This window comes from Muntiacus reevesi, chromosome 13, assembly GCF_963930625.1.
Source record: "Muntiacus reevesi chromosome 13, mMunRee1.1, whole genome shotgun sequence".
Classification (NCBI taxonomy): domain Eukaryota; kingdom Metazoa; phylum Chordata; class Mammalia; order Artiodactyla; family Cervidae; genus Muntiacus; species Muntiacus reevesi.
Genome location: NC_089261.1, coordinates 21,180,836 through 21,205,300, shown reverse-complemented (window position 1 = coordinate 21,205,300; position 24,465 = coordinate 21,180,836). Strand labels below are relative to the sequence as shown.

The following is a 24,465-nucleotide window of genomic DNA, read 5'->3' as shown; positions in this document are numbered from 1 at the left end:
GCCAAAGACTGAACCCGGGCCCCCTACATTGGGAATATGGAGTCTTAGCCACTGGACCACCAGCAAAGTTCAGAAAAGCCATGTCGTAATAACTGATGCACTTGCTTTGTTAGTGAAGTTTCTCCCCTATCTTAATAACTGTTGAACTTGCTTTGTTACTGTCTGTTCTCTCTGCTTCAGTCCTGTCTGTTACAGAACATTTGTTACAGAAACATGTTTCCTCTTCTTGAATTTCCCTGTTCACTTCCACAAGTTAACACCTACTTTTCCACTTTTTTTTTTCCAATTAGCAATAATCGCGCCTCGGATAAACCTCATTGGCTACGATACTGCCACTGCGCAAAGCTACTTTTCAACTCTTAAGGAGGTTGTCACTCTCTCAAGGAAGCCTTCTTTGATTTCCCTGATGAGATCAAATTACTCTAATAGGTTCTGTTAGCTTTTATGTTGCATTGTCACAGTTACAAGTTTACATTTTTTTTTTACAAGTTTACATTTCTTTGTGTAATTTGAGGATTAAGGCCTACTACTCTGTAAGGGGACATCCCCCCACCCCCTCCCCTTGATTTGTTTTTCTTAAACTTGTGTCCCTAACACAATATCTCTAACATATCTGACTCAATAAATATTTTTTTAATGAAGTGAGAAGTACAGTGTAAATATAAATAGCCACAGGGGAAGAGAATGGACACCATGCCTGAATAGGGAATTTTTCTGAATTATCTGCTTCTAGCAGTATCTCTATTCTAGGTGTTTCCAGTAAGTTTTCTCTGCCTCTGACCCTCAGTATCTATCCCCTGATACAACCACTACTTGTGTTGTCATTCTGAGATGCCCTGAGTGTACATTCAAGCAAAATATATTATGTATTCTCATAGACAGAAGTGCTTCATTGTTTTTAATAACGGTTTCACTGTAGGAAAGTACCATAGTTTAGTCAGTTCATCTTTTCTTCAAAGACATTAAGGTTGTTTCCATCTTTTGCTTCTACAAGTTGCTACTGCCATGAATAATTTTGTGCATAACATTTCTGTGCATATGTGAGGTTGTATAAATATGCCCCGAAACTCCATCTTTTACTTTGGTTCAGGGTAAAGAGATGATGCAGAGATGGCAGCAAGGATCTGGTTTTTTTTTTTTTTGCACGAGGAACGCAGCATGGGGTATCTTAGTTCCCCAATCAGTGATTGAACCCTTGCCCCATGCACTGGAAGCACCGCATCTTAACTGCTGGGCTGCTAGGGAGGGCCCAAGAATCTGGCTTAGATGCTCAGGAAGTACCAAAAAAAAGGTGGGTCTAGGACTCATCTAGTCCCAGTGTTCAGCTAGAGTTTGGGGGCCACTTGGAAACTGAATTGCTCCAACCAAGCTTCAAAGACAGTGATGCATTAACTACATTGTCTTAGATTTCTTTGCTGCATTCTTTCATAATATGACAATTGCTTGTTTGCTGTCAACTATACTAGATCATAAACCAGTCTACTGGAAAGTAGTGAACAAGACAGATGAATGACCTTGCTATCCAATGGTTTGGTTTTTTTTGGCCTCTTGCTGTGGGGCAAGTGGGATCTTAGTTCCCCCCATGAGGGGTCCAACCTGCGCCCCTGCATTTGAAGGGCAGAGTCTTACCCGCTGGACCACCAGGGAAGTTCCTCCAAGGCATTGTTCTTATGGAACTATTTTTATTATTTTTATCTTTATAGGGGTGTGTGTGTGTATGCAGTAAATGAAATAACAGAAGTGATTAGCAAAGTAATTAACCTGCAATTTAAAATGCCTGGACTTCCCTGGTGGCTCACAGTAAAGAATCTGCCTGCAATGCAGAAGACCTGGCTTCAATCCCTGGGTCTGGAAGGTCTCCTGAAGAAGGGACCGACTACCCAATCCAGTATTTTTGCCTGGAGAATTTTCATGAACAGAGGAGCCTGGCAGGCTACATTCCATGGGGTCGCAAAGAGTCGGACACGACTGAGCCACTAACACACTTTAAAATATTTATTTATACGTACACATATATAATACATATAAATTGGTGCTTTTGAACTGTGGTGTTGGAGAAGACCCTTGGACTGCAAGGAGATCAAACTAGACAATCCTAAAGGAAATCAGTCCGGAATATTCACTGAAGGACTGACGCTGAAGCTCCAATACTCCAATACTTTGGCCACCTGATGTGACGAACTAACTCATTAGAAAAGACCCTGATGCTGGGAAAGATTGAAGGCAGGAGGAGAAGGGGACGGACGACAGAGGATGAGATGGTTGGATGGCATCACTGACTTGATGGACAAGAGTTTGAGCAAGCTCCGGGAGTTGGTGATGGACAGGGAAGCCTGGCCTGTGCTATAGTCCCCGGGGTTGCAAAGGGTTGGACACGACTAACTGAACTGAACAATACATATTTATGTATATAGACGCTACGTTGGAAGACTCAGTTATTCTTGCCGTAATTTCCCCCCCTACTCTCCTAGCCCCATACTGTGTCTAAGAGCTGACACTTTTACCTCCCAGTTAACCAAACTACTAAATTTGCTTTGAGCACAAGGCGAGTTCGACGCGCCACCGGTAGAGGGCAAGAGTCACCCAGCGTGCCCATTACCTAAGCAACCGATTCAAACAGCATTCTCAGGATGACTTTACAAAAGGGTTACCAAGTTAATTTGTTTATTCTGGGTCAGGTCATTTAGTAATAGTACCAATAACAATAATCATAACGGAGAATACAAAAATAAGGAAGAGAGAGGAGGTAGCAACAGACCTGTAGCAATCATTAATTGAGAGCAACAGTTTGTTCAGGTTAGTGGATGTGCGCGAGAAAAAGAGAAAGAGGGTCTAACCGCGCTCTCACTCCTTAGGATCTGACTATGGTAACAGACCAACCGAGGGGCTCCAGTTACTTGCGGTTTCACATTGAATAAAGTGCTTTGAGCAAGCCTAAGAAGCAATAAGTAGGCGAATATTTTTTTCTAGAATTCATTAAGATAACAAGCGTTTCAAAGTGACAGAGACGCTACTAGGTAACTTCCTGGGCCAAAGCCACACCGAAAACGTTTTCAAAACAGCTTCAGGCCCCTCCTAGCCCGACTTTGAAAGCAGGTGTGGCACGCATGCGCCTGGCCCACCAGCTGACCTCCTCGTGGCAAGTCAAAGCACCGACCTTCTTCCCGACAACCCGCGGGGGAGAAAGGGAGGAGGAACGGAACTCTCGCGAGGTCTTTCGAGCGCCGGCGGAAGCAGTAGACACGTGACTCTCTTAGGCGGCCTTCGCCTTCCCCCCCTCCCCCTTCTCGGAAACCCGGCCCCCTCACCCCTCGCCCACCCGGGAGCCGCGGTAATGGACCGTTTGGGTTCCGGAATTCCCTTGGATCCAACCACTGGTACCCTGTCGGCGAGAGCGACGGAGTTCGTGCTTGGCGGCGAAGGCAGGGGGCGGTCATGGGGGGGTGGAAATCATCTTCCTTCACCTAGGAGGGAGGCGGGGCGGAGAGGAGCGCTGCGGAGTGGGGTGTTGGGGGCGGGGGGGGGGGAGGGAGGAAGTCACGTGGGTCGCGCGGCGCGCGCTGCGTGCGCGCGGCGCCTCATCCGTCGTCCCACCCCCTCCCCGTGGGGCGGGGGGTTGGGGGGAGGGGCGTCAAGATGGCGGCGGGGAGGTAGGCAGAGCCGGACGCCGCTGCTGCCGCCGCCACCGCCGCCTCCGCTCCCGTCGCCTCTGGTTCTTCAAGCTCTCGTCACCTGAGAGAAGCTGTTCCGGTGTCGGATCCGGCGGGGAAAGTAAGTCCACCCCTTATCCCTTTTCTGCCTCCACACTCCTTCTCCCGGACAGCTTCCCACTCGCACCCTCCTCAGGGGGCCGTGCGGGGCCGGGCTGGGGGGGGGGGCCGCCACCTCACCCTGGCTTGGGGCCTCCCTCGCCGCTCCCTCCGCTGCGCGCCCCGGGGTCTTCGGGGGCACAGTCCCGGCGGCGGCGCCGCCGCGCTCGCTTCCTCCGCCGTCAGCGCCGGGCCCTGCGGTCGCCGCGCGTGGGGCTCTCGGGCCCCGAGGGCCCCGCTGTCCCGGGTTGGAGGCACCTCGTTTGAGCGAGGAGTCATCGTCTGCGGACGCCGGCTCCGGCTCTGCTTGGTTCGCCGCCTTTGGTTCCGCGGCTGGACTAGGGGGCTGTGAGGTCCCGGGACCCGCAGGAAAGTGAGCTCCGCAATCCTTCAAAAGTCCTCGTATCCAAGGATTGCTCCGGTTCAGGGCGATTGCGGGGAGCGACGGGACACCGCACCTACAATTTGCTGGTCACCTCGCTGTCGGGGTGGTGGGGACGGTACGTGGGACACGTGGGGCCACCTTCACGCTTCACCCCGTGATGAAGTTAATTTTGCCCCAAGCTCGCTCGTCCGCCTCCTAGACACTAAGCAGGCATCTCTGTGGAGGGTCAAGTCGGTTGGGGATTTGCTTACTTTGAGAGTGTTTGGCGTAACGAGCATCTAAAGTTCCCTAAACCAGTGTATGCTGGTGGTTTCCCAGAAGTGGTTTGAAGTCGGTTTAACCGCTGAGGAGATTTGGATGTTCCTGAACCCTTGTGATTGTTTCTTTCCTGACCCTGGCATCCAGCTCCTCCCCTTTCCACCCCGGCTTTGTGCTTCTGTTTGGTTAATGTTTGCGGACCACTAACTTGATCCTCGCACAGAGAAGCTCTTTTTTATGTGCGTGCTCGGTTTACTGTGGGAGGCTTTTGTTTTGGGGAGTCGCTGGTTGAGAAACGTGGGAAAAGAACGGGAGAGAAAATGAGAGTCAAAGAAAGCAACGTTTTTATCCATTGAATTGCGCAGCCAATTGTAACTGCACCCGGAAGTTTGTACTGAACACGTGTTGATGGGAGAAGGTTAAAAGCTGGGTTCCCTTTGACCTTTGAAAGTTGATTATTAGCAGTTTGTTAAGTTAAATATTTCATATTCTCAATGTAACCAGAATTAGAGACGGAATAGGGTTCTAAAGTGTCGGCCAAGGAGGGCCCAGAAAGCTGTCAAACCCTTAGTTGCTATATCGCCATTCCTCGTAAGAGTTGCAGTTACTTAAACCAGCTAACAGTGCGAAGGGATCCCATATTTTCCCGGTTATTTACGGCGGTCAGAACTGATTTTTGTAAGCAATGGGGAAAGCCTTCATCACTGCACAAAAGATAGTTTGTACAGAATTTCTAGGGTAAAATGTAGAATTTACTGCTAGTAGGATATTAGTTTTGCTATCAAGGGGACATTTTATTTTCATATTGAAAGAAGTTGTTTCCAGTTTTTACCCTACCAGAGAAGACATCTTTACTGTTTTCCTCTGGCTTCTGCTTTTTGTCTCCCAGTCTAACTCTGTTTCCAGTCTAAATTTATTCCTTACAGTTCTTCAGAAATTTAAATAAATTTTACTTCAGTTTCTGGATAGTGTTAAAAAGGGAGGCTTAGTGAGTGACTTATAGTTGATAAATTCATTCATCCGGTCATTCGTCCATTGAATGCTTTTATGTTTCAGACAGTTTTACAGGTTTTAAGGGCGTTACTGAGATTACCATTTTTAAATGTGCAGTATGGAGATTTTTAAAGTCGTCCCCCCCCCCAAGCCGCGAAGACTTTAGGTACAGATAACATTTTGGCCTTTCTTAGTCTCTAAATTGAGCTTTGATTTGAGATTTGCTGACCTGCCTGTGAAGTAAGAAAGCAGGCAGGTCTGAGGACTGGTCTTCACAAGTTGCCTGACTTTTCATGAGGCTCTGGGGTTTTCGAAAATTGGAGTAAAGAAAGATACTTTCTGAGAGGAATTGTTTTCCATTAAATACCCAATTAATAACTAAAATGATGTAATCCTTCAGTTTTTGCAGTTGTCTTTTTTTATGCTAATTGATAGATCCACTTTGATGTGGCTGAACTGAGTATTATTAAGGACAGCCTTGGGATACCACTGAAGTTTTCTGTAGAGGGAAAGGGTAGGCTCTTGAAGAGCAGGAACTCTCTCTTATGAACAAAAATATATATATGGTACAAAATCCATCAAATTAATATGCTTGTTTACTTCTTAGGAGATAGTATGTAGCACAAAGCAGTGATTTTCAAACCTTTTCACTGTATTCCATAGTAAGAAATGTGTTTTATATTGTGAACTAGCACATTAATACATGTGTAGAACTGAGTTTTGTGTAATAATGTTTACCTTTTACTGTGTGCTGCACTAATTCTGTTCTGTGTTTAACATATTTGAATAGTCTATATTTGAAACATTTTAAAAGTACTGGTCATAACATAAATTATTTGACAATTCATTGTGTTGTGACTGGCAGTTTGAAACATACTGGTATGGGATTCAAAACACAGAATCTGGGTGATGTGATATCAGCCATCCTAGGTTTGTAATTCTGCTCCAAGCTTGCTTTGTTGTTAACTTGTTAGTTTATCTCTCTAGACCTCAGTATCTCATCTCCAACAAGGGGATAACAGGTAATTTTTACTCATGGATTATTTTGAGAGTTAAGAGAAAAAATTCCAACCATACAGTGAATATTGGGAAGACTAGCTATCAGAGTTTCATGTTGTGATCGAGAACATAGTTTCACCCTTCTCCCCCATTCTTTCTCCTGGTGCTTTTTCAAAGCATTTTTGGAGCTTGTATATAATCTGCGCATTCCTCTGTGATTCCATTCTTTCTATAGGTTTTGCAGTGAGAGTGAGGGGGGGCATGTCACTGAGCGATTGCTGCCCGGGGAAGTAGGTGTTAAAAAGTACAGAGTGTGTCCTTTTAGGTGAAGGAAGTTCTCTTTAGCAAACCTGTTTATACCTACCTTCCCTTCTGCCTAATATTCTTAAGGAACCAGTACCCAGGAGACAGTGAATACTTGCTGATGGACTTAGCAGTTAAATTCAAAGTGGATCATTACCCTTCAGATTCTTAAGCTAAATGTCAGTCATTGGACATCCCGGCTGCCTAAAAACAAAAGTTGGGTCACAAATCAGACATGCTTAGCATTACTAAATAATGAGAAAAATCCTTTTCAGGCAGAGATTTTTTTTTTTTTTTTGAGGATAGTTGCTTTCCAGTATTGTGTTGGCCTTTGCCATAGATCCATGGGGTCACAAAAGAGACAAAACTGAGCAACAAACACACTGCCATATAGCAACATGAATCAGCCACAAGTATAGGTATGTCCCATCCCTAAGATAATTTTATTTTAAGATACTTCTTTAAAATGATACTATGTGTACACATTTGAAGATGTCTGCCAGTTTCCTCTAGATAGGCTGGTTAACTGGACAAATTGAAAGTATGACCTGAGTGAAAGAGAGCTAGTATTTTATAGAGCTAGTATGGAAGTTAGTTATTGAATTAAGTTGCCAACAGGTAAAGTTTATATTCTGGAAATAAGGTGTTGCCTCAGCAATTTGAAGAAAAACATTTTTTTTGAACTTTGTAGTAATGTTTATCAGTATTATAGTTAATAGCTAGTAGCTAGTGTTTATCCCAAATGGTATAGCGTTTAATCAACACAGCAATCCTATAAAATAGATTCTCTCTTTATTCCCATGTGAAGATGAGAAAACTGAGTCAGGTTATTACTTGACTGTCTCATACTACTAGCAGTATTCAAAACCATGTGTTCTGTTTGACTCCCACTTCAACCTCTGTGGTGTGCTGTTGCCACTGCAGATTATCCCTTGTCTTCCCAGAGCTATAAAGATCTGCTTTGGTCTCAACAAGAGGAACCTTGTCTGTTGGTAGGTTTCAGTGTTGGTATTCTCGGTGGGAACTGTATCCTTTCATTTTTCTGATTGGCTGTTGTTTCTCAGGATTCTTTTCCTGCCAAGGATATTTCTTAGTTTCTCTTTACTACAGTTACTTATTATTTGTTATTTATCATGGATACTTTGATAGATGTACTGTTTGAACAGGTGATATTTTCGAAAGTATTTGTGATAAAAATAGAACCTTTTTGTTGTTCATTGTTTGAAATAGAATCACTCTATGGTTATTAACTTTTAGGTTTGTTAGGTTCAGTTCAGTCACTCAGTCGTGTCCGACTCTTTGTGATCCCATGGCCTGTAGCATGCCAGGCCTCCCTGTCCATCACCAACTCCCAGAGTTTACTCAAACTCATGTCCATTGAGTCGGTGATGCCATCCAACCATCTCATCCCGTCATCCTCTTCTCCTCCCGCTTTCAGTCTTTCCCAGCGTCAGGGTCTTTTCAAATGAATCAATTCTTCGCATCAGGTGGCCAAAGTATTTGTTAGGTTAAATGTCACCCGAGGTCTGTGAAATCTTTGTAGACACACTGTAACAGTTCTTTTGCACATTACAGTATTTGCGTTTACATTATATACTTTCAAAATGAAAACGTTGTTTTCTCTCTCAGGAATACATCTTACTTGTTTGTAAAATGTGGAGAAGGTTGCAAAATACAACCTTTTAGGGGCCCTGTTAGCTTGAGCACTGAAATTCTGTGAGTCTGTAATAGTTTCAGAATAGGAATATGATTAAATATTAGGGGTTTTTGCTTAATGAAGTTAAACACTGGCATAGATGTTTTCTCTATATCCCCTTCCCCACTTCTTGCAAAAAAAAGTACAAATAGGAAATTTCTGCCCAATTGGCTTGAGAGAAAGGCTCTAGATTTTATTTGTGTATAAGATGTGTATAAAATTAAAATCTTTTTCACTGATAGCTTGTGAAAGACAGTGTCTCTTATGGTGTTGTCACTACTTGGTCACTACTCAGATCAGAGGGTCTCAAATTGTGATTCCTATGAACTTTGAAGAGATCACTGATAATGTTACTTATAACTGTTGCTGTTATCTATTGTGTGAATGCCAACAAGTTTGTTCCCCAGATTCCTCTCTTCCATAATATTTTTGTACTTTTAATGATAGTTCAGAAAATGTATTTCAAAAAGCTCATGAATTCAGTAACACTTAAATGATTTTTTGTTGAAATAAATTTTAATGATGTTTGTGTACTTTTGAGTATAATTAGTTAGGTCATTGGTCCTAGTGAAGTATTTTACAGAATGAAAATGTATTTTTTTAAGCATTGATTTAGCACTGTTGGTACATGTGTACTGTATATTAGAATAGTAATTTGTAAAGTATGACCAACTATTACATATTACTTCCTTATTAGAATAGTTTGTCAATTTTATATTAAATCCTTGTTGGGACATTTCTCCTACTTGTCTCCTCTGTCATCTGATTCTTTCATACTATTCCCATCTTGCTGTGTAATACTAACACTCCCCATTCCAGTTCAGACAGGCATTTATTCTGAAGTTAAGTATTGAAACTTCACACCAACATTGACTTCTTTATCTACTGATTGGAAAGAGATGGCATTACTTTGGCAGTTTAAGAAGTCTAGATTTAGGTGTGACCTTGGGTGGGTAATTTAAGCTTTTTGAGCCTCAGTTTCATGTCTAGGATTGTAATACCTATCTTGCTAAGGGTTGTCATGGACTAGTGATGTACATGAAGAGCTAAACACACTGCAAGGCTTGTGGAAAAAAGTGAAAGTCACTCAATTGTGTCTTTCTCTCTGCGACCCCCTGGACTATACAGTTCATGGAATTCTCCAGGCCAGAATACTGGAGGGGTAGTGTTTACTTTCTCCAAGGTAGCTTCCCAACCCAGGGATCGAACCCAGATCTTCCACATTGCAGATGGATTCTTTACCAGCTGAGCCATCAGGGAAGCCCAAGAATACTGGAGTGGGTGGCCGATCCCTTCTCGAGCAGATCTTCCCAACCCAGGAATTGAACCGGAGCCTCCTGCATTGCAGGCTGATTCTTTATCAACTGAACTTTCAGGGAAGCTCAAAAGAAGCTTAATCACTGTTAGTTCCTTTCCTCCTGCCTGCTCAAAATGCTTTCTTCCTTAAACTTCTTTTCTTTTCTCTGAAAAATTTTGGGGAAATCTTTGGGCTCTCCTTTTTTTTTTTTTTCCATTTATTTTTATTAGTTGGAGACTAATTACTTTACAATATTGTAGTGATTTTTGCCATACATTGACATGAATCAGCCATGGATTTACATGTGTTCCCCATCCCGATCCCCCCTCCCACCTCCCTCTTCATCCTATCCCTCTGGGTCTTCACAGTGCACCAGCCCTGAGCACTTGTCTCATGCATCCAACCTGGGCTGGTGATCTGTTTCACCCTTGATAGTATACTTGTTTCGATGCTGTTCTCTCTAAACATCCCACCCTTGCCTTCTCTCACTCTCCTTTCTTTTTTAAACAGCAGGTCTCCCCTTAGTTTGTTTCTCAGTGTATGTGGTTTCCACCTGAAACTCATTCATATTTCCTTTAGAACATTTTTCTAAATGATGTACAGATGACATAGACCTATATAGTAGAGAATTTTTCTGTTAAAATGTTCTGATTTCATCTAAAAGAGTAGTTCTTGTATGTTGGGAAGTCATGGTATTGTTGGCTAACAATTTTTTTTTTTTTGATAGGACATAATGAAACATTTAATTCTATTTCACAGTCTGAAAACAAGTGGACTAACTGAAATTAGAATATTATTTATGTAGCATGAAATAGTTCTCTGAGAAAAACCAAGTGGTCAGATTGCCCATAAGTATGTTTGTATATATAAATTGGTTATTTCAGATAAATGAATGAGAAAAAGTTAAAATTGAGAAAACTCTGTTAAACTTTATTATTCCTTACAAAATAGATAAAAATCCATCTTAGTGGTGGAATACTTTGATCTGGCTTGGGAAACTCCATCTGAAAATGTGTCTGGCTAATCGAAAGAGGCATTTTCCCCCCTGAACTCCATGTAACTTTAGGTCTTCTGGGCTCAACACCCCCCCCGCCCAATCCCATTTTCTCATGGCTTAACTCTAATCCTCTATCAACTTAAACTTTATGTGTATTTCATGTTCTTTCATTTTGAACTTTTATTTAAACTTAAGGATTCTCCTTCGTAAATATCCTGGAATCCATTCTCCCCTCTTTATCTCTGTACCCTGCTGTTAACACCATATCATCTTTTTCCTGGTCTGCTGTAGCAGTTTCCTAAGATGTCTCCCTGCTTTGGTCTTACTCTACCCATTCTCAGTTTGCTTCCACACTGCTGTGGAGTAATTTTTCTAAGCCACAGATCTGACTACATCATGCGGTTCTCTATCTGAAAACCCTGTAGTAACCGCTGTTGCTCGTAAGATTAAATGTTCTCTCTAGCATAGTGCACAAGGCTGTAGGCGACAATTTCCTGTCTCTCACCATCACCTTTGCGAACCTCCTATTTCTGTTCTGAGCTTCCATACCCACGGTGAACATGGTGAATTACTGTAGCCATCTTTTTTAGAGTGCCAATATCTTTGTGCTGCCATGGGTTTGAATACACTTATCAGAAGATCCTTGTCTGCCTGGTGATTTCTTACCTGAGACTTGCTTGCATTGTCATCTTTGTAACCTTTCTCTCCAGGTTAATTCACTATTTCCTTCTCTGTTCCCACAGCATTTTGTAGACATAGACTTTTGCTGTGATTTACATACTTCTTTGTCCTTTCCACTTTTTTTTTTTCTTTAAATCATCCACTTTATTTTTGAATTACATAGTGTGGCTTTTCTTTTTTAAAAATATTTATTTATTTGACAATGAACTCTTAATTGTGGTACGTGGGATCTAGTTTCCTGACCAGGGATTGAACCTGGGCCCCTTGCACTGGGAGCACAGAGTCTTAGCCACTGGACCACCAGGGAAGTCCCTTGTCCTTTCCATCTTAATGTGAACTTCTTTGAATAAGAGGCTGTTTTCGTCTGCTTTTGCCTCCTATGTAGAAGATTCTTCATAAATATTGAATGAATGGATTTGGTAGAAAATATTGGTTTATATTTAGAAAGTGTTAGTTGTCATTTAAGTTTTTTATGTTAATATTTAATATTTTGTTCTAAAGATGGTGGAACCAGGGCAAGATTTACTGCTTGCTGCTTTGAGCGAGAGTGGAATTAGTCCAAATGACCTCTTTGATATTGATGGTGGAGATGCGGGGCTTGCAACTCCAACACCTACGCCTCCCATACAGCAGGTAAGAGTTTTCCAAAGCATCTGCAAAAAGTGAATTTTTTCTTATTTTTATTTTCTGTTATAGAGAGAAGTGTTAATAAGTCTTAATTTTAAATATGCATGTGGACATTATTTTTATGTTGAGTGTTAGTGTTCATTCACAAGGTGGAAAATACTTATAGTGCAAATCAAGACGTTTTCTGCTTTGATGTATGATGCTATAAAAGCAAGAGATGAATTGCTTAGAGTTATTGTGGAGGACCACTAATCTCAGTACTTGTCTTTGTACTTTATAGGAACATTTTTCTGAGATTTCAGACATTTTTCAGAGGTTTCACAATACACATTCTCTGAAAGCAAAAATAAGATTCTGGTGTTAGTGTAGTTTAACGAAGATATTATGCTTCCAAATATTGTTATTTTGTACCTGGTATCAGTGGTTTTACATTCCATTTGAATGTAAAGCTTGAAGTTTTTTTTTTAATAAAATAACTACATGTCTTGTTCTTGAAACAGAATTCACTGCCATCATTCTTGGTTTCTTTCTCTGATGTTTTCTCTCCAGTCAGTGCCACTTAGTGCATTAGAACTAGGTTTGGAGACTGAAGCAGCAGTTCCTGTTAAACAAGAACCAGAGACGGTACCTACTCCGGCACTTTTAAATGTTAGGGTAAGAATTATTTAGATTTGGTGTTGCTATGAAAATAGTTTAGGATTATGGTCAGAAAATAACCTTTATTATAAAATAGTTTATCTCACTAATTCTACTTTTTGCTGCTTTTCCAATATTTTACTCTCACCTATTTTATAAAACATTTCTTTCACTCTTCTGTTAGTTATGTTGATCAAAAGATAGTTAGGAAAAAAGCACTTTTTTAGTTTATTTATTGAAAATGATCAAGAATTCATGAAGTAAAGATGAACTACACGTTATCCCAATACATTTTTCATTTTAATTAGTTTGGTCCATTGGCACATATAATTTTTATGTGATATTACTTTGCTTTAAATGTAGTGTTCCTCATCTCACTTTAAGCATAGCAGCTTTGTTGTTGGTAGCTATGCTTTATGGGGTCTCAGCTTCCCCTATCAGGAATTGAACCCTGGCCCTGGGAATGAAAGCCTGGAATCCTAACTACCAGGGCATCAGGGAACTCCCTAAACATAGAAATATGCTTATTTAAGAGCCCTAGTGATATAAATTATTAGATAAATTGTTAGGTTAAAATTTAATGACTTTGTGATAAAGTACTGTTGAAAGTTAACATTTAAAATTGATAAATAGTAATCTAGAAGATTCTTGTTAGAGAAGCCATGGAGAAATAACAGATACTTCGAAGGGGGCAGAAAGTAGAAATAGATTTAAATTTATAAAAATATCTTAGTTGTACTTTAAGTGCTCAGGGCTGGTGCACTGGGAAGACCCAGAGGGATGGGATGGGGGGAGAGAGGTGGGAGGGGGGATTGGGATGGGGAACACATGTAAATCCATGACTGATTCATGTCAATGTATGGGAAAAACCACTACAATATTGTTAAGTAATTAGCCTCCAACTAATAAAAATAAATGAAAAAAAAAATCTTAGTTGTACTTTAGTTGTAGAAGTCACAGACATACTGTTATCCTCAGATCTTGACTTTTTAAAAAATTTTTGTCCAGCTCCTAACTCCCATTCCCAACTAAAGAAAATAAAATGCTATGTAGCTTTGTCTTAGACTCAAAGGAAGAATCCACATTATCACTAATATTTGTAATTTACCTGGGTAGACTTTTCATATGTCATAGGAACTTAAAACTCTGCTTGGTGGTTTTATCCTAGTAAATTAAACATCAGTATAGTCTGTGCAGTAGACAAAAAACACTCTACAGGAATCATAGAATTTTAGACATGAAAAATGATCCTCTCAGAGCCCACCTCCAGGCATAAACGATTTGCCTAGGGTTATCTTATTAGTTGGAGCGGTGCTGGGATTAGAAGTTATGTTCCTAGTCCTTGTGTTACATAGGGTTGCTGTACATCACAGCTTACTTAGGATACTCTTATTTTATGCTTGCTGCCCTCAGCATTACTGCTATACCTTCTTTTCCTTAAAGTAGTGTATTTTAACTTGTTGTTGTTTAGTTGCTAGGTCATGTCCAACTCTGCGACCCCGTGGACTGTAGCCCTTCAGACTCCTCTCCATGGGATTTCCCAGGCAGGAATACTGCAGTGGGTTGCCATTTCATTCTTCAGGGTATCTTCCCAACCCAGAGAACAAACCAGCACCTCCTGTATTGGCTGGTGGATTCTTTACCACTGAGCCACCAAGGAAGCCTTTAACTAGGTAGTTTATGGCTAATAATTATTAGAAATGAAGTGCCAGTGGTTAGCTGAGGTTCTTAAGTCAGTTTTAGATTTTTAAATGGCCTCCTCTGTTTATTGATATGAGTTGCACTAGAGAGTAAAGAATTTTTCACAGGTGTGATGTATATGGTTTTCTAGCAGCAGCCTCCATCTACTACAACGTTTGTGCTGAATCAGATAAATCAGCTTCCGACCTTGGGATCTACAATTGTAATGACTAAGACACCACCTGTAACCACGAATAGGCAAACCATCACTTTAACGAAGTTTATTCAGACTACTGCAAACACACGCCCTTCAGTCTCAGCACCAGCAGTACGAAATGCTGTAACTTCTGCACCTTCAAAAGACCAAGTTCAACTGAAGGATCTGCTAAAAAATAATAGTCTGAATGAACTCATGAAACTGAAGCCACCGGCTAATATTGCTCAGCCAGTTGCAACAGCAGCTAGTAAGTCTTTGTTTTTAGTAGTATCAGCTTCCTGCCTTTATTAAGATATGTCACTGTGTTTTCAGGGGTTTACTTAGGTCTTGAAAGAACTGAGCATGAAAGAGATGATGTCTGCATGACTCTACTTCAAGGAAGCAAACATTTAGAAGCTTTAAGCTTTGAGATAATGTGTGGAATTGAGAGGCTGCATTAGCACCATGAGATCTCAAGTTTTGTATATTGTGAATAGCTGGTTGACATTTTTCTCAGTCCTTTATGTCATTGCTTCTCAAACTTTATACCTATGAGTCACCTGGGGATCTTTTTATTAAAAAAAAAATTATTTATTTTGACTGTGCTGAGTCGTCTTTGTTACTTACTGACTTTCTCTGGTAGTGGCGAGCAGGGACTACTCTCTAGTCGCAGTGCTTAGGCTTCTCATTGGAGTAGCTTCTCTTGTTGTGGAGCACACACTTTACGGTGCTTGGGCTTCAGTAGTAGGGCTCTCAGACTCTAGGGTGTGGGCTCAGTAGCTGTGGCGCATGGACTTAGTTGCCCATGGCATGTGGAATCTGCCCAGACCAGGAATCTAACCCATGTCCCCTGCATTGGCAGCCTGATTTTTAACCACTGGACTACCAAGGAAGTCGTTACCTGGGGATCTTGTTAAAAAACAGAATAAGATTGAATAGGTCTGGGATGGGGCCCAAGATTCTGTGTTTCTAATGAACTTTTTAGAGTTGCTGTTACTGGTAGTCTCTGGACCATGCTTTAGGTAATGGGCTGATGCTTTGCTCCTTTAATTCCTATAGTTTTATGATCTTAACCTGTCATTAGCTTCATTGCTTGTTGGTAGTTGTGTTTTTAGTACATTTTTTTTTAATGTATAAACTTTTATTGTAAAATAATTCACTATATTTTCTTTGAAATGAGCACTCATAATATTTTTTAAATAATAGCTTTATTGAGGTAATTCACATACCATTATGTCTTCTAAAGGGGTACAAGTCAGTGGATTTTAGTGTATTCACAAGAATTGTGCAGCCATTACCACTAGGTAATCTAATATTTTAAGTGTAGGTTTAGATCTAAAAGAGAAAAAGCTCAACAGTGGTTTGATCACTTTTTTTAGAAATTCATTTGTGTGTAAAGAATGTAAATTTTACAGGTAATTTTTCTTTATAGAGTGGCTTTTATTTATTGCTCAGTTATTTAACAAATAACTTTTTTAAACAAATAATTTATTTGCTTATTTGTTTATTTTTGGCTGAATTGGGTGGCTTGCTGGATCTTAACTCCTAGACCAGGGATTGAATCTGTGTCCTTGGCAGTGAAAGCATAGAGTTCTACCACTGGACTGCTGAGGAATTCTCAAAATGTGAACTCCTGAGGAGGATATTCTTTTCTTCCTTTCTCCATTGAGTTAAATAGTATTTGCCTGCCTGCCTGGTGATTTATGCGGATACATGTAACGTCCCATTGGGCCCTTGGAATGAGGTTATAGATATTGAGTAGAGAGTTCCTCCTTCCACACAACTGCTTTATTTCCAGTTGTGGGAGATACGTTTTAACGTCTGATGCAGACTATGTAATTTTGCAGCAGAATTGACTGCTTGGAAGTTCTAATGTCCTTGCATTTATGAAGTAGAGGACTGGGGACATTCTGAAGGAATGGGCAAGGAGTATTTATAGAGTGATGCAGAACTAACATTGGCTCCAGTGACAAATGTAATAAAAAAATATCAGATAATCTAATCTTCTGTTTGAGTCCATACTGTTGTGCTTTATGGCTGTAGTTTTACTCTCAAGGTTATTGTCTTGAACTAACTGGAACCTGGCAACTTGATGCCCACTGAGAAATCATTTTAACTCTCTATCTTAGGACTGATTTCCAACCTTTGTCATGGAGAGCAGGACCATGATGACCCTGACCTAGCTGAGGTGCAGGGCAGCATCTGATCTGAAATGGCTCTTGGGAGACTTAGGGCTGATCAGCAGTTAGTGGAAGCTGCTTTTCATTAAAGTCTGGGTTTAATGAGGAGAAAGACTGCTGCTGTGCCATTGTGAGGAAAGAGAGCAAAACAGTAGATTTGAAGCTGACCAAGTAATATCTAGTACAGTAACATCTACATCCAATGTAACAATTTTTAAAAGACAGATGACTGCAAGTCAAGGCCATCCTTGTGTGGAAGCCTGAGAAATTGTCAGACTAGAGGAGGGATGAAAAAGAAACACGATAAGTGAATGCTGAAGATAAACTAACTTTTGTGTTGTAGGAGAGGGTCATTTTTTTATTGAAAGGGAAGAAAGATGAATGATGAAATGACAAAAAGCAAAGTTTTGCATGTTCTCTGTCTTTCTCGTCTTTTGTTTTTGGCTGCCCTGCGTGACTTGTGGGATCCTAGTTCCCCGACTAGAGATTGAACCCAGGCCCTCAGCAGTGAAAGTATGGAGTTCTAACCACAGGACCACCAGGGAATTCCCTGCCTGTTCTCTTCTGTCTCTTTATCTGTGTGGATATTGCCCCTTTTGCAGCCCTTAGCCCTTTGGGTTTATCTTTGGATTCTGTTCTCTCAGTTGAGCTCCAGTCCTTTCTATGAAACTGTTCACTGGCTCTTCCACAGTTACATTAAACAAATCTGTGTCCCCAAGTTTAAATTTATTATTTCTGTACCAGCTTCTTTATCTTTCTAACACTTTAATCCTAGTCATTGTGTAATCCAAAGTGACAGGCCACCAAAGTATTCCCCATCTTTTGATAGAGTACATAAACAAGATGCTGATGCATTCTCCTGATGCGATTTCCACACTGATCTCAAGAATACTAGTACTGGGAATGCTTCAGGGATGGCTGGAAACTGGTTACAGGGTTTCTGGGTTTCTCAGTCAAGCAGTTCTACTTCGATTGAGAGGTTCTGTTTTTAATGTTTAAAAGAGCTTGTTAACCACTAGGATAGAAGCCCAGGTTCTTTGGATCTTTATTCTGAGGGAAAGAAGACCAGAGTTCCTTGATTTTTAAAAAAAAATTTTTTCCCCCTAATTAAAAGAAATAATTATTTTCCCTGGAAAGTTAGTAATTACCTCCAGATCAAGTGAGATTGAGTCTGTGTCTGTGATAACACCAGGTGTTGGGTTTTTTTTTTTTTAAGAACTAAGTGAAGTGTCTCTGAATAATGCTATCCTTTGGTAATTGTTTTGAAATAAACTGCCAAATAGTGTTCTGGTTGAGGTGTCTTTTTGATAAATAGTTTTCAAATTTCCTGTGCACACATTTCTTTTTGTTTTCAATTCTTATCTGCATAATGACATGTAGCTTTGAATATTTTTATCCTAATGCTTAATTGGAAATAAGCAGATTTATATTCTTTGGTTTATGAAGTGGGTAAACTTTACTGAATTTTTTTGAAACTGTAAGAAAATTGAACAATATCTTGTTCTAAAATGTAAGTTGTCTCTCCTCATCAGCTGATGTAAGCAATGGCACAGTAAAGAAAGAGTCTTCTAATAAAGAAGTAGCAAGAATATGGATAAATGACATGAAAATGAGGAGTTTTTCCCCGACCATGGTGAGTTTCAAAAACTGTATCTCTATTTTTGTGTGGTATGAAAATACACTTAGCTATACCCTTGGCTAAGTATATTTTTTAGGTGAAGGAGAGTGTCTCAGCCACATAAAGTAAGCATTAAACCTCACTGGAATAAACTAATGTGTTCTAAACAAGGTTATTGTCACTTGCATATTTGATAGAGTATTACATAAAATACTAACACCTTTTTTATTGTGCATCTTGTCTGATAAGTAAAAAAGACAGTGTGGAGTTAACCAAAAGTATGTCATAGTTATGTTCATTTTAGGATTGAGCATTATTATATAGCTAGTTATGAACTGTCAGATCATATAGTGGTTTAATTGTAAGCAATTACATGATAACTTTTTAAAAATTTATTTTTAATTCTAGAATAATTGCTTTACAATGTTGTGTTGGTTTCTGCCATACATCAACATGACTCAGCCATAGGTACACATATGTCCCTTCTCTCTTGAACCTCCCTCCACCTCCCACCCCATATGATAACTTTTTTTATTACATTTTGAAAGTGCTGTATGCTTCGGGTAAATTGATGCTATCAGTTCAGTTGCTCAGTCGTGTCCAACTGGACTGCAGCACACCAGGCTTCCCTATCCATCATCAACTCCCAGAGTTTATTCAAACTCATGCCCGTTGAGTCAGTGATACCATCCAACCAACTCATCCTCTGTTGTCCCCTTCTCCCGCCTTTTATCTTTCCCAGCATCAAGGTCTTTTCAAATGAGTTAGCTCTTCACATCAGGTGGCCAAAGTATTGGAGTTCAGCTTCAACATCAGTCCTTCCAATGAACACCCTGGACTGATCTCTTTTAGGATGGACTGATTGGATCTCCTTGCAGTCCAAGGGACTCTCAAGAGTCTTCTCCAACACCACAGTTCAAAAACATCAATTCTTCGGTGTTCAGCTTTCTTTATAGTCCCAACTCTCGCATCCATACATGACTACTGGGAAAACCATAGCCTTTGACTAGAGGGACCTTTGTATGAAAAGGCAAAAAATTGATTCTATTCCTGTATTTATTAATTGCAGTGTTTAACCCTGCTTCTGTGAGGTGGGTTTCTGGTTCCCCCTTTTAGTAATGTAATTTAACATCACGTGGTTTAAGTAGTAATACAAAGTACAGCAAGAGGTGCACTGTGATGCTCGAAATAAGGGTTATGAGTTTGGAGGAAGATGAGACTCTGGTGGCCTGGTAGGAGTTCAGTTTATGGAGGAGGTGTCATGGAGTCGGGGTGTTGAGTATGGAGAAACTGAGAGGGCGTATTAGGAAGGGAGCTGCAGCATCAATAGGCACAGAGAAGGTGGTAGCTATGTGCTTAGGAGACTTGGCTTGGTTGTATTGGAATGGTTGATTGGGGGCTCTGTAGAAGGTCTTGAGTTTGTTGGACTTGGGACTTAGAGCAGCACCAGTGAGGGCCACTGGATGGAAGTAGAGGGGCTTGTTAGTGACTCAGGATGGATTGGGAAGAAGAAACAGGTTAGGTGGTTGTCAGGTAATCCAGAAAGGAAGTGACAAGGAACTAAACTTGAGGAATTTCAGAGGTGATTGGAAAAGGTAAGGGGAAAGAAAAAAGAAAATAAGAGGTGACTGTACATAACGATACCAGAGGATTTGTAAGACTGGGAATGGAATTTGGACTTGGAGGGACAGCAAAGCAACTTGTGCCTAAGGTTTTGAACAGGGACCAGGAGAATAAGTCCTGGCAGTATCAGTTTACGTAGTAATTGTGTGCCAACAGCTTACTTGAAAGTTGATTTTTTTGAAAATAAGAATGTATTTTTCTTAAAGGTTTTAGTGTTCAAGTTTCTAGTCTAGCCCATGTTGCCCATAATATGTCAAAAGTTCTGTATTGTCCTAGTAGTTAAGTGACATCTAACAGATTGCAAACTGGTAGCTTGTGGACCAGAACCAATTGACATGTGTTTTGTTTGGCCTCCACATTATTTTGAAAAATCTTGAATGAGTTGCTAACACATAAAAATACCTAGAGTTGTAGTGAGCATCTACTGTGTGTTAGTCACATGTTCCCCATGTGCCACAGTTTCTCTCCCCTTCATTTTGCTCCTTCACCCTAAGCTTGGTGTCAGTTGCCACTTTGCATCCAGCTGGCTTAGAAATATTACTTGTCTGGTCCCTGAATTTTGTGACCAGCTAATCCTCCAATTATATCTGTGGTAAGAAAATTTTTTTAAGGTAGAGGGAGAAGGGAGGCTGGTCATTTAGTGTAGTGTATATTCCTGTTTTATAGATGAAGAAGAGGTGCAAAGAGGGGATAGGGAGGATTGAGGATGTAGTGATTTGCCCAAGGCTACACACATTCAGCAGAATAGGGGTTTGTGTCTTGTTTCTTTGGCCAACCCCATTTGGTCTGTTATTTCTGAAACTGGGCTTCATTTTGGCATACTTTCTGAGAATATTCAGAGTTTTCTTGACTTTTTTTTCCTAAAGGACTTCATGGGTTGATGTTGGCTGAATGTTTATCTATCACCTCCCTATTCCTTCCCACATTTATTGAGTATCTGTGTGTCATCATATTCTGCTCTAGATTAAGTAAAAATAAGTAAAATATAAATGAAACAAAAGAGAAGCCTGATCTTACCTTTTAATACCATCTTATCCTTGGCATTACCTGTATGTCCTAACGGTTTTCTCTTTTGTCTTTCTCTTCCTTTCCTTGGTATACTGGATCTCACAGCTTCTCCCTGCATTCTTCCTCGATTAAGCCCTCATTCATAAAGAGCTTCCCTTTATGGTTTGCTGGTAGTGAAAAGAAACTTTTTTAGGACTTCCTATTCCCTATTTCTCCCTGTCTCTACCCTTTTAAGATTCTGTAGAGGAATGCAAGGTACATGGCTATAGTGGTCATTCACTCATTTTGCCTGGGACTGTCTGGGCTTCTGGTCTGCTGTTCTCCTGGTGTAGTTACTAATAACTCATCATTTTACTCTGAGATGTGCCAGTGTTTGGAGAGTAGATGATGTGGTATTGTTTTTGTGTCAGTGGAGACAAAGACTTCTGAAATAAATTTTGTGTTTCAGAAGAACATTTAAACTCCTGAGTTTTCTGGGGTTTTGGTTTTAGGACCCAAGGGAAAGAAAACAGATGGAGGGGAACTGAAAAGAGGGTGGGAGTGAGACTTAAAGTGAGTTCCTGCCCATGAGATTGTAGAATGTGCTGCTGGGATTCAGCCACCTTTTTTCTCCAAACCTCTTGTTCTTTCTGTTATTGGAATTGGAATGAAGAGTGAGGACTGGAGGTTAGAGAGACATCTGGGCATCAGGGAGGGTGGTAGGCAGTGTTGAAAGGGAAACTGGTTTGAGAAGGTGGTGGAACCCTGTGGTGATGTGTGTTTGTGATGATATCACATCACAGATTGTCTGTGCTCATCATTGGAGATGCAGGGAAGCCATAGAGTATGGCCTAGATTTTAGGAACTATAGAATGGCATGTCTTGCTTCCAAGATGAAGATAGTGGGTATTCCTCCAGAAGAGTATTTCTGTGTGTTGGTTGGGCCTCTATTCTCTGGACTTAGTTGATTTTCCTCTCTCTGTGTTACAGAAGGTCCCTGTTGTGAAAGAGGAAGATGAACCAGAAGAAGAAGATGAAGAAGAAATGGGTCATGCAGAAACCTATGCAGAGTATATGCCAATAAAATGTATGTCTTTGAGATTTGTTAAAATAATGAACTTCTGGGTTCCTCTTAAACTTAAATAACTTTTCCCCACACATTGTTACCTTTTAGGATCTGTCCACCTTGGGTACCTCAGGATTTGTTAAGTATGAGCTGTGTATGAATATGTTTTAAACTGTAATATGTTTTAAAATAGCTACATGAAAATTCTACTGTGAGTTTTAATTTTCCTACACAAATTTCAAACTTTGTTTTGGAATGAAGTCTTTTAAAACCAAGAGTAAAAAAGCTTTTTCCTTTCAAGTTAATTTTGCTCATATCAGGAGTGATTATAAAATCAGAGTAAATTACAGAGATGTAAACATATATCTTAGTATTATAGTTTATACAGCTTATCTAAAACAAGCTATAAAAGCATGGGAATCTTAAAATGTGCTATTTGAATTCAGTGGTTCAAATTAACATCATTTCTTTCTCTTCCGCACAAGCACCGTGATTCCATTTCTGGGGGTTTTTTTTTTGTTGTCGTTGTTGTTTTTTTAAAGTGGCCAGTATATTAAGTTGGAAATTAGTAATTTTTAATTTATATATAAATTTTTTCATGTTTTCATTTTCTGAGGGTAATAAGATGGGAAAATCTATGGCTAAAATTTGTTTCTCATACACTCTGTATTTCTATAAAAAGTCACTAATAAGACGACTTAAACTAAAAATCTGTTTACCAACTGTATATGGATTCCAGGTCCCATACTTTCTGGATCATTTAAAGTGAACTTAATCTAGGAGTATGCTACTACTGGAGAACTTGGTGGTATAAATTGAGATGATATTTTTCTAGATCTTTTTAATCAGAAGGTCTCTTTTTATAAATTTATTTATTTTACTATCTTTTTTTTTTCCCCCCAGTGGGTTTTGTCATACATTGATATGAATCAGCCATAGAGTTACACGTTATTTATTTTACTATCTTTTTAACTGGAGGATAGTTACTTTACAATGTTGTGTTGGTTTCTGCCATACAATGTGAATCAGCCATGCTCTCTATGCTTAATCACTCAGTCATGTCTGACTCTTTGCGACCCTCTGGACTGTAGCCTTCTAGGCTCCTCTGTCCATGGGGATTCTCTAGGCAGGAATACTGGAATGGGTTGCCATGCCCTCCTCCAGGGGCTCTTCCCAACCCAGGGATTGAACCCAGGTCTCCTGCATTGCATGCTTTACCTGTGAGCCACCAGAGAAGCCCAAATCAGCCATAAATCTTATGAGTCCCCTTCCTATTGAGCCTCCCCCCACCCTCGCAAGTCTCTGTTTAAACCATAGGTAAGTAAATTAACGTTAGTTAAATTTAAACAGTACCTAGGATCCCAGGGTGCATAATTACTTATATTTCTCTATCAGAGGAGAAGTGCTATAATATTTTATGATAAGAGTGGAAGTGTTATTACTCAGAATAATTAAAATGAAGTATTTTTAAACTTTTGTTTAGTAAAAATTGGCCTGCGTCACCCAGATGCTGTAGTTGAGACTAGTTCTTTATCCAGTGTTACGCCTCCTGATGTTTGGTACAAGACATCGATTTCTGAAGAAACCATTGATAATGGCTGGTTATCAGCATTACAGCTTGAAGCAATTACTTATGCAGCCCAGGTAAGCCATAATATTTTATAACTATGTACAGGTTTTATCTTTAATCTTAGTTCACAATATAGACTTGTTTTAATTCAAAGTTAAATTTTCCTTGAATGAAAAACTTGTGAATGTGATTTTTTTTTTAGTTTTATGTATTAGAAAATGAAAAGGATAGCATGGATTTGGTGACTGCATTTATAGTGGAAATGATAAATTGTCATAGCCTTTCTGGGACTCACTAGGAGCATGTATTAAAATTAAAAATGCCTATATCCTTTGACCTAACAGTTCCGTTACTGGGAGTCTGTTTCATGGAACTATTAGATAAGAACATACATATCAGGCTATTTGTTGCAGCTTTTTCCTCCTAGAGACTAAAAGGTAGAAAAGATTTGAAAGCTCACACCCTTGGGGAGTGATTGAATAAACTTTGGTATTACCATATGGGTGTTGTACCAGCTTTTATCTTATGCCAGTTGTCTTGAGAGGATTTCTGAAATGCTCCATTTTTGTAAAACAGATAGGCAACCATCCACTATATTTATGTGTTATGAAAAGGTTTGTATTTGATTGTAGAGACATTGAAAAATTATGGAAGAATGCTCACCAGTTTGTTAGCTTTAGTTACCTGCTACATGCGAGGGTAGCAAGGAAGAAAAACAAAGTCAGATCTCGAAGTTAGGGCAGATTTGGTTCAAAACCACCACAGTACAGCAAACATTGTATAAAATTGAGTCACATGAACTTTTTTGTCTCCTGGTGCATGTAAAACTTAGTGTTTACACTATGATGTCTGTTAAGTGTACAA

The 24,465-nt window shown here is 40.0% G+C and overlaps 1 protein-coding gene and 1 pseudogene across 4 annotated transcripts in view; one reads left to right on the top strand and one right to left on the bottom strand.

Annotated features, from left to right (window-relative positions):
- Window positions 1-227: 227 nt before the first annotated feature.
- LOC136146221 (U4 spliceosomal RNA) lies at window positions 228-347 on the bottom strand (annotated as a pseudogene).
- A 3,274-nt stretch (window positions 348-3,621) lies between these two features.
- The window catches only part of SBNO1 (strawberry notch homolog 1), a 51,272-nt gene continuing 30,428 nt past the window's right edge, over window positions 3,622-24,465 (top strand). Inside the window, exons 1-7 of one of the 4 annotated variants that reach the window (XM_065905090.1) lie at window positions 3,622-3,771; window positions 11,920-12,051; window positions 12,595-12,699; window positions 14,516-14,825; window positions 18,270-18,370; window positions 21,956-22,052; window positions 23,515-23,675. In XM_065905090.1, the coding sequence (XP_065761162.1) occupies window positions 11,920-12,051; window positions 12,595-12,699; window positions 14,516-14,825; window positions 18,270-18,370; window positions 21,956-22,052; window positions 23,515-23,675 (906 nt within the window). In that variant the 5' untranslated portion in view covers window positions 3,622-3,771. Of the gene's footprint in view, window positions 3,772-11,919; window positions 12,052-12,591; window positions 12,700-14,512; window positions 14,826-18,269; window positions 18,371-21,955; window positions 22,053-23,514; window positions 23,676-24,465 lie in introns of those variants that run through there. The other 3 variants (XM_065905091.1, XM_065905089.1, XM_065905093.1) reach the window with 3 other exon arrangements.